Source organism: Chironomus tepperi, unplaced genomic scaffold, assembly GCF_022539635.2.
Source record: "Chironomus tepperi strain 1889 unplaced genomic scaffold, CSIRO-AGI_Ctep_v1 contig_421, whole genome shotgun sequence".
Classification (NCBI taxonomy): domain Eukaryota; kingdom Metazoa; phylum Arthropoda; class Insecta; order Diptera; family Chironomidae; genus Chironomus; species Chironomus tepperi.
The window spans coordinates 705,994-721,950 of NW_027226543.1; the positions used below are offsets into that span (position 1 = coordinate 705,994).

Genomic DNA, 15,957 nt, shown 5'->3' on the forward strand with positions numbered 1-15,957 from the left:
CAATTCCTTCTTTCCGATTCAATAGTCATGATTTCAACAACAATAACAAGACTTCGGATTTTCTTCATTCATAATAGTTGAATTTGTTTACAAGTAACAGAGGAATGCTGTAAATATGTGAGAGCTAAGTGTTATGGGGATTAAGGAGTGGTGTGATTCTGGGGATCAATCCGTTCATGCTGCAAATTGAATTTTGATGTATTTTTAGAAGGTTTTAAAGGTTATTTTAAATTTAGACACTATGGACATTATTGAAACTTAGATACGCTCTCGAATAGCCTAATCTGTTTCATAGTGCACTTATACGTAGTCGTGGCCTTGACAGTACCTAATGGCTGATCAAGATCCACTTTTATGACAAAAAAATGCAATTTGTCAAAATTGGCTGTTCGCGGCAGCTTCTAGTAAACAATTCAATAATTGCCCCTTCTGATGCAATACCCGAGTCCATGACCCACGATCAACATACGCTAACGTATACAACCTCCCATCATGAATGCTAACGAAGAGTTATTAAACCTACATCAATCAATTTTAAAGAAAATTCATAAAAGTCATATGATGAATAACAAGAAGCAATAAAGATCTGGAATTTCCTGTACGTTACAGTTATTGAATAACAACAGACATATGCGAATAAACATGCGACAAATTGCTCGCATGCGCACTACAAAACATGCGAATAATCATCTGTTGAATGAGAGAATTTACGAAAGGAAAATGAGAGAATTTAGAGGGAATATTTTGTATTTTTGGTTTATAACAAACGATACGATCGAGAAAATTGTCAGTTACTTCATGCTCCTCTAACTGTTCACAAGCTCTTAAAAGAAAAGAAAAAAGAGAAAAGAAAAAATTAGAAAAGAAAAAAAAAAATTGGAGAAAAAAGTGAAAAAAAGGAAAATATTTTCGAAATTTTGAAGTGAAAAACCAGATGAAAATTAAAAGAAAAAATCAGCAGTGTTTTTAAACTTCATCTCAATAGAATATTTTGGTGTGAAAAATTTTATAAAAGTGTAGGAAGACGACCGGCTCAAATGTTTACAATAATCATTAGAGAATTTTATAATATCAAGTTAAACATTCAAAAGTAATAAAGACGGAGATAAAGAAAGATAACTTAGAAAATATATCAAAAAACGCAAAACTCAATGAAAGACTTAATCAAGTGCAATTTTTTTCGAATAGACACAAATTGTTAAAAAGTTGTGAAGAAAAATATTTACATTTGGAAAAAAAAGTAATCATATCCTCTGGCTTAATAAAATCATACCCAGATCTGGAATTTCCATAATTTTAAATAAACAAGTGAGTATGAATTTTTTATTGACATCTTCGAGGTTAATACCAGACATAAATAAAGCTGTGCATTAAATTCTAATTTATTTGAGATCGAAGTCGACTTTGGTTTGCTGAAAATTGATTAAATTCCGAGTTTACACTCAGTAAACACAGTTTTCCACTTTTGAAATTTGCTTGGAATTTTTTCTGTTTTCTTGTTAAGTACAAATTTCGATTTTTAGCCAACTATGATTTGTGAAAATTATGAATTTGGTGAAATTCCTCAAAAAAATTTCTGCTATCACTTATGAAGTATAAAATTTCATACAAATTTCAAAATACATTTCTCAGCCAACTGTGATGAAAATTAAATTTGATTTCGATCTCTCTAAAATAGTCCTAAAGTTTGAATGAATGAATCACAAAATCTGACAAATGACGATGAGTTCAGAAATTTGTCAAAATCTGTCAGTTTAAATATTTAAAGGAAATGAGAAAAAGAAAAGTCTTAAAAGATCAATTGTGAATGGTTAAGCAATTTATTTAAAGCACAAAAAAATGTTCAAACGAGAGAAGATTTACAAAATATTTACACTTAAAATACTTGCTGAATACTCCATAGACAAGAAAAAAATTGTTTGGGAATTCACAGCACATTTAAGCATCTCCAAAAAAAGAAAATTACCTCAGTCTGAGTAATCAAATCGGAAATCCATCAAGTCGAGGAAGCAAAGAATTATTCCTCAGTGTGTTTAAAACTTCTCCCTGATTAATTAACTAGCTCATATCCATTTGACCAATTGGTCTATTAAATTTTATGTATAAACCTACAGGAATTTTTACTGTTTTAAACAATTCCAATCGTGTGGAAAAGTTCATACGCCTACATAGAAGAGCTCTAACATTTGGCTTGTATGGATTCTGTTGAGTCATAGTTTCTGTTTCAAATCATGCATTTTAAGGATTTCACATCATAAAAAGTGACCTAGAGCTTTCCAGCATAAATTTTATGTTTTAGAAACATTTGAAATAGAACTTCTAGAACATTTCAAAATTCTACTTAAATAGATCCAAATTCCTGTACATTTTACAGTATTTAGAGGTAATAAATACTGCAGGCTATAAAATCAATCAGTGCCAATTACAAACTTTTAACTCACGTTTATCAAATTACAATATTAATTGATTACTCAATCCAAAAATAAATCGGAACCGATGATAAATTATTTATCATATTTAATGAGCAATTAGAAAACATTGTTTTAGGATGGTTCATTTATTTTTTTAAGCGAAAATTCATGAATATTTAAATTTTCTCGATTTTCCTTTAAAATGAGCATAAATTTGAAAATATTAAGAAAAAATTCGAATTTTCTTCGAACACTAGTTGTAGCCAAGTCAGCCACATGGGGTAGAAATAGCTGAAAATCCAGCTTCAGATCGACTTTTCTCTGATTTGAGGTTAGAATCCTGCCTGAGGCAAGAGTCATGGTGGTCTGGGGTCAGAGTCATGCTGGCCATGGACTGAATTCTCAATCATTCCTACGTCGTGTTCCTTCCTGGAATTTGCAAGACACTTGGGGTTTAAAAATGATTTTCTTCGCCTACTTTGTATTGTTCGTGTAGGTTTGATAGGGAAAATTGAATAAATTCCTTGATAAACCCTAACATTAATGCCAGACAACGCACTTCACACATGGTTTTCTCATTGTTTATTCGAAAAATGTTCAATATATCGACATCCAGCTTGGATTCATAACATCAAATCTTCCCATAATCACAGATAATCTCAAGAAACTTTCAAAACCAATAATACATAATAGATAAAAGTTTAAGCAGTTAATAATCCAAAAAGTTAGTAATCGATGTGCAATATTTGGGGTAAATAAACTCATCAATAAGTTGATTGAGAACAAAGAGTTGAAGATTCGCTAATAGAGAAGGAAAATAATCCTTTTATTTGATGAAAGCATAAACAAAACAAAGTCTTAACATTGCTTATCGTTCACTGACTTGATGCATGTGGGTGTACCATATATATCATGAATTTGATAGATAATATGTATGTGATACTCATCCTCCTATTAAAGATTGATAAATGTCAAGGCATCAACTTTCAGTTATACATATGTGCGTAAATGATTCATTGGAAATCGTGCAAAACTTTTATTTTCTTCTTTCCGCACAAATTGTACTGTTTGAGGAAAACAAAAGAAAAATCGAGAAAAATAAGAAAAATTCCCAAGTGATGAAGAAATAAAAAAATTTTATTTGCCAGATGTCTTTAAATGGGAGGTACTAAATGTCGAAAAATTTGCATTTAACAAAAAAGTTCAATACAATTAACCCAGTTAAAGGAACACACGCGACTCCAAAAAAGACAAATAATGTTTTCATATTGTCGCGACATGTGAATCTGTGTCGAGAACATTAGCTAACAAGAAAATCCATCAACAAACACTTTAGTCGTCAAATTTATATTGTGGGGACGTGCCTCTTAAAACTATTTAGTGTGCTGCACACAGACGATTGGAATGTTGACTCATTATTTAGTTTAAGAAAATTAGAACAAGTCAAGATATCGATTAACATAAACATAGACGAGTATTACCTTAACATGAAATCCTCTTTACCCATATTCTGTTCTCGTTATCAAAACAAATAGGCAAAAGACCTTCACAGGTGATGATGAAAATGAAAATTTTTCATCTGTGCAGATTATTTTTTTGGCTACTTCTTCTTTAATCACTGCAAAAGTGATAATTAACAGCTTCCTCAAACAATCTTAACTTAATTTCCTCTTAGGAGTATCTCGCATGCCAATAGATCAATTTATCCAAATGCGTGTGTTGTGTTTATACTCAAGCAGCATGCTAATGCAATATGTCTATCGGAGGGAATTGAGAGAGAGATAAGAAGAAAATTTCTCAATGACTTTACACAATCCGTGCTTAATTAGTCGTTTTTTTTTGTTTCGATTCTTCTTCTTTTCGGGAATGAATTCTTTTAATCTATTTGCTATTTATATATCCACATTTCAATGTGGCATGCATAAATTATTGTGCATCGTGGCGAGAAGCATGGGAAACTCCTTTAAGATAAATACTTTTAGGTTAGTTCTATCAATATTTCCAATTGATAATTCCTATTTTTCCAATTTTTCCTGCACTTCAAGTTTCTGCTTCAATTTAGTTTTGATCTCCTAAGCAGTTGGAAGTAACTAAACTTCTGAAAATCCAAATTTGGATATGTTGGGATTCGAACCGATGACCTACGATACCATCCGAAATTTGAGCTAAACACCTTACAGTATACTCTACGGAGACATTTAACTACATTGATCTAGGTGGGATAAGCAAAGAGATCATGTTAAGAAGTGCTTTGGGAGTTTCCACATCTTGGCATCGTCTATCGTGAATTGCAGCAACAAATAACTTTACAAATGTTTTTGAATTCCCCAATTTTTTTAATGAAATCTTCTCAATTTCTGATCGCATTTCTTCCCTTACATATACCCTATGGTATGCCATATAAATTGGGTAACCTAAAAAAGACGAGAGATACCTCTTAAATGCTTCGAAATAGAAGAGGAAAAAAAATAAGATCAATAAAATTTACGACATCAAAAAAATACACATTAAGCAGATTAATTTCATTTATGGGAGAGTCTCGCTTTTTGAATTAAGCTGTAAAATGAATATTGCAAGGAAAAATTGACTGTTTGTTGCTTGGCGAATTCCTTCAAAATTTATTTCTCAATATTTTCTCGACCAAAAAAATATAGTTTAAGTTGCCAAGCTGAAGATCTTATTTATCTTTTCACATCTTTCAGTGCCAATTAAAGAGACTGTTTTTACTTGAACACAAAGGACAATTATCAAGTCATAGTGAAAGTCAAGTATGCAAATTTGGTGCGAAATCAGCTTTGCAACGCGAGCTTGACTCACGAGATCTGTAAATATTTAAAAAGATCAGGAAAATGCCTCAAAAACCACGTCATCGTTTACTTTGAAAGTTTCTCTCATTTCCTTATAATTTTTGAGCTGACTTGAACTTCTTTTCGTCTATCAAATTCATTTCTAATTTGAATTGGGGAAGGTTTGGAACTACGTGACACTTATGAGAAGGGAAGGAGGGGCATGCAACTATGTTTAAATTTACATTGGTTATGAAAGGGCAGTGTGTCAAAACTTAAATGTCATAGTGTGCCATGAATAACACTGCAATAGGAGGAAGGAAGTCTGAAAAAGCTATTCTAAGCGAGACATAACCTCCAAACATTCCCTAAGAGACAAGAAGCAATCAATAAAGTAATTTCAAAGAAGTTAGCAACAACAGCCATTAAATGCTTTTTATTCATAATATTAAGGTTCTGAAAAGCAGAAAAGTCATGAAACTCATAAAACTTGACCGAAAAATCACCAATAAAATATGAATAATTCACCTTATCGCATTGACCTAAAAAACAAGGAACAATAATAATAAAATGTCATTTCCTACGCCTAAGTCTTCTTCTTACTTAATGGTATATAAGCTGGAATTTTTTTCAAAATAAATATATACAAGAAGACATGAATAAATAGCAAAAAGGCAGTGAAAATACTTCACAACAGAATGAAAGAAAAAGATAAGTCACCCCGCAAAATGAAAAGAAATTTTTTTCTTTCTTTTCACTGCTGACTTAAACGATGAAAAACTAAAAATAAATGCACAAGAATTTTAAAAATGTTCATTCGTCGTCGTCTTCGCTGTCGAATTTGTAACCAGCACCAATTTTCATTATGTTTGTTTTTCTTTTAACGACTGCAGCTCATCGTGAATGAGACATTAAATGTATCGTCTTGATTTCGTCTAAAAAAACCTAAGTAGTTACAAGTATAAAATATTTGTTCAAACATTGAAACCTTTCATCACACGATTTATGTCTTTCTTGTTGCTTTATTTTCATTATTGAAAAGAGTCATTTCCCTAAGGCAGTGGTGGGCAACCTTTGTGTCGCGACACACTAAATGACAAGAATCAACTGTCGTTTGCAGTGTCTATCAATGCTTACTACCAAGTTGTGCCTCGAAAACCATAGTTTGTCCACAACTGCCCTATATAAAGGGAATCAAGTTGACTGGCAACTAAAGTTTAATGTTTAAGAAGAGAAATGTCGCACATAATTAGGTTTCCATTCGCTATTGTCTCATAGAATTGATTTGAATCGTGTACAAAACGAATGGCCTTAATCTTCATTATGCAATGCAATTGAGAAGAAGAAAGTTTCTATAAAAAAAAAAGAAAGATCAGCTTGGGTTGATTTCTGTGTATGTACGTGAACAATTTTTGATGAAATTCCTGATTAGGATACAATAAGCATATTGAATAGAATGAGTTATTACGTCATTATGAACATCTGGCATTTTATCAATTCCTTTCCACTCAAAATCGATGAATCAGAAGTTTATTTTTGATTTATGGGCAGAATTTCTACGTAATAAAGAGTCTATGACGAATTGTAATGATGATGAAGAAATAGGAGAAATACCTGACGTGCAATATAAGCTTCCGCAATAAAGGAAAACCAAAATAATCATAATTTTATTCTTGCAATATTAATTTGGACGTGTTGTTTATAAATGTGACGCTTAGAGGTGCTATTCACAGCATTAATTTACGATGATAAAAATGTTCGCTTTTCACGCTCTCGTGCCTGATTTTTGTTCATTTTCATTCCTACAAATATAGAAGGAATAATATGAAGATTTTGATTTTTATTTTCATTCACAACTTTTAAAATCTTCTGGCGCCTGATGACATTTTTTTCATTCAATCTCATACTCATCTCTCAATCTTCATCATACATATATTGATATTAATTGAGTGATGCTCTTAAGATGCTCAAGCACTTAGATACAAAGTCATCAGAATAAACTAGTAAATCGGTTCAATTACTGACATATTATTAGATTCTTATGTTAAGCATGCTTCAGCCCATGTATATCAATGGCATGCACAAGAATAAAAGGTTACAGACTAGGAATAAGGACACATGAGCGAATAATTTTCGTATTTTCTAAGAAATCTTGCTGAGTAATGTCCAACATTGCCATGGCAAATGAATGCAAGTACAAATCAATCTTCACACAGCGGTATCTAAGAGGCACTGTTTCACTCTTCATTCCTACTTTTCTATTTCATGAAAGAAAAACAAACACGTGGACGAGTGAGAAATGATGAGTGGGGAAATAAGAAGAAAACGTAAGAAAATAAGAAAATTGAGATAAAATTTCCGGTGCATTAATTTGGCATAGAAAATGTGAATGATTGAAGGATTTATGAGTTTCAAACTGCTATTAGGTCATCTTTTTCACTTTTATATTGACAATCACATCCTTTCTAGAATTGTTACTTATAACTCAATTCATCATTCATACGAAAAAAAAAATTGAATTCACCACCCTTCACCTCCAATTCACCACCCCTTCTTGCCATTTCACCACTTTCAAAGTCACCTCCAATTGACCACACGTCACCTCCAATTGACCAAACCACTCCTTCAATTGACCACACCAACCAATCAATTCACCATCCCTAACCTGGAATTCACCACCCCATCGATATCAATTCACCACCCCCATTCCAATTACCCCTGCAGCTAACAAATTAAAAAATCTACAATTTATATAACAATTAATCAGATTTTTCAATCCGCAAACAAGTTAATTGAATGGATTACAATTTTTCACAAAATATGAGCTATAAATAACCATCATCGATACATTTCATCACATAATCTCAAAATGGCAAATCCATCAACAAAGCCATCAATAGAGGAATTAAATAAATACCCACAAAAAAAAAGTTTACAATATTATTGCCGATCAGATGGAAAAAAAGAGAGAAAATCTGAAAAGCTTCTTATTTTTTTTTTTGGCCATACAACATTTCTTGATTAGCAACAGATGTTTCAATTTTTCATCGCTGTTCGCTTATGAACTCGTAATGCCATTGGCAAGGTTGAAAATTCCTATTGGCTTGAACAACAAGAAGACACAAAAAATATGTTTGAATCTCATTAAAATTTTCTTCAAAAAAGGTTCCTCATTCAGATTAAGTATAAAGTTTAAAGTTCACAATTCCCAAAAAGACCGGAACGGACTGCGAAATTTATTGAATAAATTTGTTTGATTTCTTAAAAATTCCCACTTTTATCTTGAGTTCCGCTAATGAGTGCACAGGAAAATTGAATGATTTGATAAGAGAAATGTTTGTATCAGGGGTGCACAACCTGTGTGATGTGACACACAACATGTGTGTCGCAACACATGAAGAAACATCATGAACAGTATGCCGTGATGAGGTTTACAATCAAAGTGTGCCATGAAAAACCAAAGGTTGTGCACCACTGCTTTTTATTAAAAATGCACTTATCTGCCTAGCCTCTGTAATTCTCCGTACAAACGATTTGTTTGTTTGTTAGTCAATGGATTCCCCGAAGCATTTTCTTATTCGCTTTAATTCATTAATGCGAAATAAGATGATGAGGAATGAAGGGATGGGAAAAGTAAACATTTAAATATTATTATTATTTTTCCATAATTGTTATGATATAAAAATTTCCATGAAAAATCAATATTTTCCCCATTTTTCATCACATTAAAGATTCTTTCACTTTTTTGATTCCACTGTATTTATTATTCAACTTTAATTGGATGAAAATTCCGTTAAGCATCACATCGCGCTCAAAAACTGTCATAATGAATTTATTTCGAATATTCGCGAGTCACAGCTTGCGTCAATTTCTTTAATCGTTTGAGCATCAAATGCGATATAAATAGTTTTAGATGAACAATTCTACTCTGGCTATATCTCCTGGTATCCTCCCTCATTTCCTATGGCTTTTTTGTGATCAATTAAGATAAAAACAACAATCTTCAATGTCAGCTTATATGCGACTTTAAATGCTTTTAAATTATGTCCTACGCAAGGGATGCATTGAGTGCAGATTAATTCCTTAGTTACGTCGATAGTCATAGTCATTTACATAGAGCAGTGGTGGACAACTTGGGTGCCACCAAATATTTGTTGGAAATACTAAGAACTGGATGCCGTGTGCAGTTTCGATTGAAACCAACCATCAAGGGTGGCCATGAAAAATAAAAGCTTGTCCACCACTGCTTTAGAGGAAATACCGAGTTCTAGAACCAAAAAGCGGAAATGAAATTATCAATTTTATTAACCTTTGCTGAACGAGAATGTACGAGATGATAAATGTCAGTAGCTTACGGAATTTATTAGTCAATATCCACATCATCATAAAACATATCGTTCAAGATGTTCATTATCCTTCATCCATCTATAGTCGAAGTTAATTCATTTTTTTGCCTACACGTGCTCGATTTTATGTGTTCCATTATAGTTGCGTCGGTGCTATTATGTTAATTCATTAAAAATAGCAATATGATTGATATTATCATTCTACAAACACAGCTCATTCATTTTTATTGCTTCAGCTTTTTTGTTGTCTAGTGCTTGATAATAATGACTCAACTCTCTACTATTTTATTTTCATTTCAGATTGCATTTTTCACTGTACTGTGAAATACAAAACAGACATAAAGATGAAAACAGAAGAGAAAAGCAACGTACCTAAAGTACGCATAGCTGTACTCGGACAAATGAATGTTGGAAAATCAGGTAAGCACCTTCATAAAAAAATGTTCGACCGAGATTGTTTAACATTGAAAAAAAAGTTATATCCTTTATATCCTTTAATCTAACCTCAAATTAACAAAACATAACCTACTTTTTTGAGCTTTTTTTTATTCTTCTTCGTCATCCTTAATAACACAATATAAAATATATATTTTTGGACTGTTCCTAAAGCAATTTTTATATCTGACATACCAAAAAAGTCATCTCTTATAACATACATTGAATGACCCAGTTTCACAAACTTTTATTTCCACTTTCATCATTTTTAATGATTGTCATGGGCGTTTGAAATGATTTATATCGTTTTTATCTGATTCCAGTAACATTAAAGTGCTGTATCCTTCATGATTATTATTAGTTACAAATAGCAATAGACACAGATTATTACAGGAATTCTATTTACCTTAAAATGAATTTGTCATACAAAAACTGAACTACAAACACATTTTTCTCTGTCAACCTACTTTTGGCCAGTTGTGGGCAACCTGAGTGCTGCCAAGAATTTTAATATGTCTTGAACAGTATGTGCGTGTTTGGCAAGTGTTCAGTTAAAGTTGACACTAAGATGTACCGTTAGAAATAAATAAAAGGTTGTCCAGCACTGCTTTTGACCAGTTCTCGTGTCTATATTGAAAAGGATTCCAAGTACAATCATGTATATTTAATCATTTAAACGAATAAAATGAGGAATTCCTTTGAATGCTTTATTTTATGGAATTTAGGTTAGAATTTCCATAATTTTTGTAGCCGTTGGCTTATACAAATTGCTCATCGGAAGTAAGAAAGGTGAAATTAATTTGATTTTAAGAGAGATTGTCATGTCCGTCGAGTGCTATTTAGATATTCCTAAAAGAAGCATTTCGCACATTTTTAATAATTAATTGAGGTTTTATTGTTCCGTGCGCGACCTAATTTTTATATCAAAATAAATGATAATAAATTGAGGACATGCTCATTTTTCAGATAGGATATTATAAGACAGCATGACCTTTTTCATGCTTTAAACTTTCTTCAATTTTATCTCTCCTTTCGCCTTCCATTATTAAATTATAAAAAATTATTGGAGCACAACTTTGCCTTGTTAGCGAGACTATCTATGATGTCCCGAGCGACACACACGAAGGAGGCTCTTCCAAGGACCTTTCAAGTCTTTATTAAACTTCCTTCATTCACATCAAATTGAAAGGCACCTTCATGTAGCTTCCAGATGGCAGCTATGGTAGAGCCTCCTTCATATGTGTCACTCGGGCACAAATAGACACAATAGACTGAAAATTCATTTTTCATATTGTCTGCTATTTGCCAACAAATTAAAATCAAATTAATTTGATAGATTTTTCATCACTGTACATGAATGAAGTGTAGTACGATGAGTAAAATGAGCAACAACAAAAAACACATTTTACAGACTAGCTTATGCTCATTTAGGTGAAGGTTGCTTGGCTTGTAAAAATTCATTTTTATTATTATTATTTTCTGTAATTTTCAAGAGGAATAGGAGAGGAAAATGAGTTAAGTGAGGAAACAAGTGAAAATAATGCAAAGCTTGCTTAACAATGACATTAATGTAGCTAATAAATTAGGATATAAATTGATATTCCTTTTGTAAAATATCTGAAACATTAAGGATGATGAAAGATGGAATCGAAACAGCACTTCCATTGTGCAAAATAGCAATAAAATTGATTCATTGCCAACAGAAAAAATTGAAGGAAAATTATGAAAAGTAAGAAGTTGTCTGAACTTTGGCATTGTCAGTTATATATCAGTCTAGGGAAGGAATGAATAACAAATAATCATTTGCACTTCGCATAATGTTCAGTAAAAGTTTTCATTGTCTATTCAAAATAGCATGCATCATTGCCAAATTAAATAGAAACAAATGCCAACTATCCTTTTTACTTTACACAATAATGTCTACCTTATTCTCATGAAAGATTTATCTCAAAAAGTGCAAATTAATTAAATTTTCTCTATTTTCATTTTCAAATTTTAATTGCAGCATTGACCGTACGATATCTAACTCGGCGCTACATTGGCGAGTACCGTTCAAATACTGATTTACTTTATAAGCAAACTGTGACACTCGAAAGTGGTCTATTAGATGTTGAAATAATTGATGTGTCTGTTGATGATGACGATGGCTTTCCAATCGAGCAAATCCAATGGGCAGACGCTTGTGTTATTGTTTACAGTATCGTCGATAGACTGAGTTTTGAATATGCAACACGTTCACTTGGCGAGCTTCGTCAATTACAGAATGGACCAGCCGCATATCTCGTTGCAAATAAAGCAGACTTGGATCACTTAAGAGAGGTAAGTTTACATACATGAATGTCCATGTTGAAAGATGAACAAAGGATGTAGCTAGGAAGAGTATAAATCATGTCAACAATATTCAGCATTTTAAATAAATCCCGACTTTACGTCTCGATCATTCCACTTAATAATTGACTGGTAAAGTTTTTTAATATATTGAAGTGGAAATTTCCCATAAGGCAATATGCATGTATAATGCAGTGATGCCGCTAATGAGATGCATGATATGTGCTTGATGATGTTTAAAAAATTTTCCATTCGTTTAATATAAAAAAAAATTGAAAAGTTTTTAATGTACTTTTTAAAATCAAGGCAAGAAAGAGATTACAATAGTTGTGGACAACCTGTGAGTCGCGGTACACACGTGCCATGTCACAATTTGTTGAAAATGCCATGAGCCGTATGTCATGTGCAAGGCTTAAATTGTGTGCCATGAAAAACAAAAGGTTGACCACCACTGTATTACAAGTACTGAGCCGTGCATGTGGAAATTATTCTGCAATTTGTGAAAAATTCCAAACGATCAGTTTACGGATGCATTCTAACAAGTCATAAAATATCATCAATTAATATCCATGTCGGATGAGAAAGACGCAAAAAATATTTAATTAAATGCCATCGACATGCTTCCAATAATTGTACTTTTGTACTTCCTTGCTGACGAAAATTTGCTCTTTATGCCTGCCTCATTAAAAATTTATTGCGTTTTTAGTGGCAAATCATTTCGATTGTTAGGACAATGAACCTCAATGTCCCTATTGAAATCAGTTCATTTGTGCTAAAAACTACGATTTTTGTTCTCAATAAATTTCACGCGTAGACTAAATTTTGCCAATTTGGACATCACTTGACTGTCATGAACGTCCGTTAAACTGTTGTATATGCGTTGTACTCATATATTAACTATGATTGACATAATGTACAGTAAATTGATTCAAAGGTGGCAAATAAATGAAATCATCCGATTGTCACGCATTGCTGTAATGATGATTCTCTTTGGGGTTCGTTTATAAATGCTGTATGACTTTAAATTGATGGGATTGAATGCTGTTCATTGGAAATTACATTGAATAGAGGCTGAAAAGTTCAATTTTCATGGACGTCATTAATGAATTACCCCTTTACATATGTAATGCATATGCGTGGTTGCGTCAGGTGCTCCTGGGTTATTGAATTATACTGAAGGACATAGCAAGAATATTGAACCGACATGATTCATCCTGCAGATTTAAATCTATTAAAAATATTTACTTAATATATTTATTGCTTTTATTTATTTCCAGATCCCAGAAACAGAAGGTGCATCACTAGCAGCCTCACATGGTGTCGGTTTCTGTGAAGTTTCAGTTGCAGAAAATTCACCAAATCTCTATAAAGTTTTTGAAAAATTACTGATAGAATCTAGAGCGCGGCCTGTTAAACCTCGTAAATTCTCAGTTAGCAAAATGATAGGTAAGGCTTTCGCAGCTTGAATCTCTAATGAGCATAATGACTAATATACATTCTTTCTTTTAAATAATTAGGAACGCTAATTGGAAATAATGGTACAAGACAGCCTTTAGTAAATCAAGGAACCGTTCAAGTGTGCAATAAAGGTGAATTGCAAAATAAGAATCGACTTTTAAAGCGTCGTCAGGCATTTACAACAGCAGCTTCACTATGACCGAGTGCATGTGTAAATGAATGTTCTGATAATGCAAATTAAATCTAGTTAAACATAATTGTATTATGCCCCATTTATTATGAAGCTATTATGCTAGTTTGTAAGTATCATAAGGATAGTCAGCAACAATTAGACGAAAACTAAATTTTTTGCATGAAATTTTTATAAAATTTGAGTCGAAAAAATGAATTTGATAGCAAGATTTAATTGAGCATATGAATAATATCGTTTTAGATAATTATTCATTAATTAACTTAAGTAGATTTCGCACTGTTTTAGTCATGTAAGAAATGCAATTTTTTTTTTTTTAATTTTTAATCAATGGATTTTCCTTTTGAGTCCATGCGAAATATTTCTGGATCTTGATGATTGAAATTTAATCGATTTTGAGTAAAAGGAAAGATTTTTGTTTTCGGATATAACCCGATTGACACATGTTGAAATATTGACGAGATGGTAATATACTAAGAACCAAGTGGCTGCGACGTGGTGACAACATTTCTAAGTTTTTCACTTAGTGGCTGCGACGTCGTAGCATCATTACAAAATTAAAACTTAGTGGCTGTTACGTGGTGGCAACATTTCAAAATGTGTCACTTAGTGGCTGCGACGTGGTAGCAACATTTCAATATGTGCCAATCGGGTTAGAATGTGACCGAACTAATTTGGCTAATTTTTAAACTATAAAAATGAAATTTTGTTCTTATTAATTTTTCACGAGCGACACAAATGAAGAAGGTTCTGACACGGAGTTCTTAACACTCTGTTAAATCTCTTTAGTAGAGACCAAATAGAAGCCGTATCTGTATGGCGTCAATATGGGTTTAGTAGAGCCCCAAAAGCTCCATTCCAGAGTCTTCTTCATCAGTGTCGCTCGGGTTTGAAAATTAAATTTGTTAACTCTCGTCAGACATAACGATAAAAAAATCCCTAATTATGACTTCAAAACCTTGCATTTCAAAATAAAAACAGAATCATAAAAACATTAATTCCACATCAAAAAATTTTGTGAGAAAATTGAGTTCAAGAACTACTTCCTCATGTTTCGGAATCATTGAAAGTTGTTCAAAAAACATATCTGGATTCAATATACTCATTTCTCCTTGAAATCGGAAGCAAATGAAAATAATCAATTTACAGACAAACAAATGGCAATATTCAAAAAACATCAATTCAGTTAAAATAGTACGAAAGGAATTCCAATGACAAATAGATTTCATTTCCCGAATAAGTTCAAAATGAAATATCTAAACTAGATACCCCAAATGAATCACGTCCAAGTCAAAAAAATTTTGTTTACGATATTTTTTGTGATGATGTTTCCTTGACGTTCCTCACTTACACACTATATAGACATATATATACACGAGTATATTATGAAATAGATCACAGACTTAATGATCATTCAAGGTATTTTTCACATTAATCAGATGCAGACGTGACTAGTTTTTCCTCATTCAAATCATCAGCATGTCTCCAAAAATTGAAATGTCAGATGAGATTGCATATTAGGAAACGATGAGGCGACGTAGTTATTGCGACATTAAGATGATCACTTTCTATATGAAATTGTCAAGCATGAATTATAATATAAACAAAAATATACAGGCTGAATCGCCATAAAATATTCACTGATCATGCCCACCTTACTCATATCGTGTTGATTCCCCTATTAATTTCGACGCCATTGTAAAGAAGAAAATAAAATTTTTTTGATGTTAATGTTGGAGTACTCTCACTGCGAGATATTACAATTTAAATTTGTGGCGCCGCGACGCGTGACAATAAATAAATAACCACAAAAAACATGAAAAAAAAGTCTTAAATTTTCTCACATTCTTGATGATGGAATTTAATCGGACGCCGTTTTGCTATAGTCTAATGATATTTTATGATTTACATATATGTTAATGTGGACTATGCTCCTATGATTTATGCTCACTTCCTCACTTTTGGAGGACATTTTAATTTAAATTCTTTTGAAATGCACGATG

General features: G+C 32.2%; 1 protein-coding gene across 1 annotated transcript; it reads left to right on the forward strand.

Annotated features, from left to right (window-relative positions):
- The first annotated feature begins 807 nt into the window (after window positions 1–807).
- LOC139097364 (ras-related and estrogen-regulated growth inhibitor-like protein) lies at window positions 808–15,951 on the forward strand. The gene is made up of 5 exons (XM_070649172.1): window positions 808–1,308; window positions 9,844–9,963; window positions 11,984–12,297; window positions 13,584–13,752; window positions 13,824–15,951. The coding sequence occupies exons 2-5, from the start codon at window positions 9,888–9,890 to the stop codon at window positions 13,961–13,963; spliced, it is 699 nt and encodes a 232-aa protein (XP_070505273.1). The 5' UTR covers window positions 808–1,308; window positions 9,844–9,887; the 3' UTR covers window positions 13,964–15,951.
- Window positions 15,952–15,957: the final 6 nt, after the last annotated feature.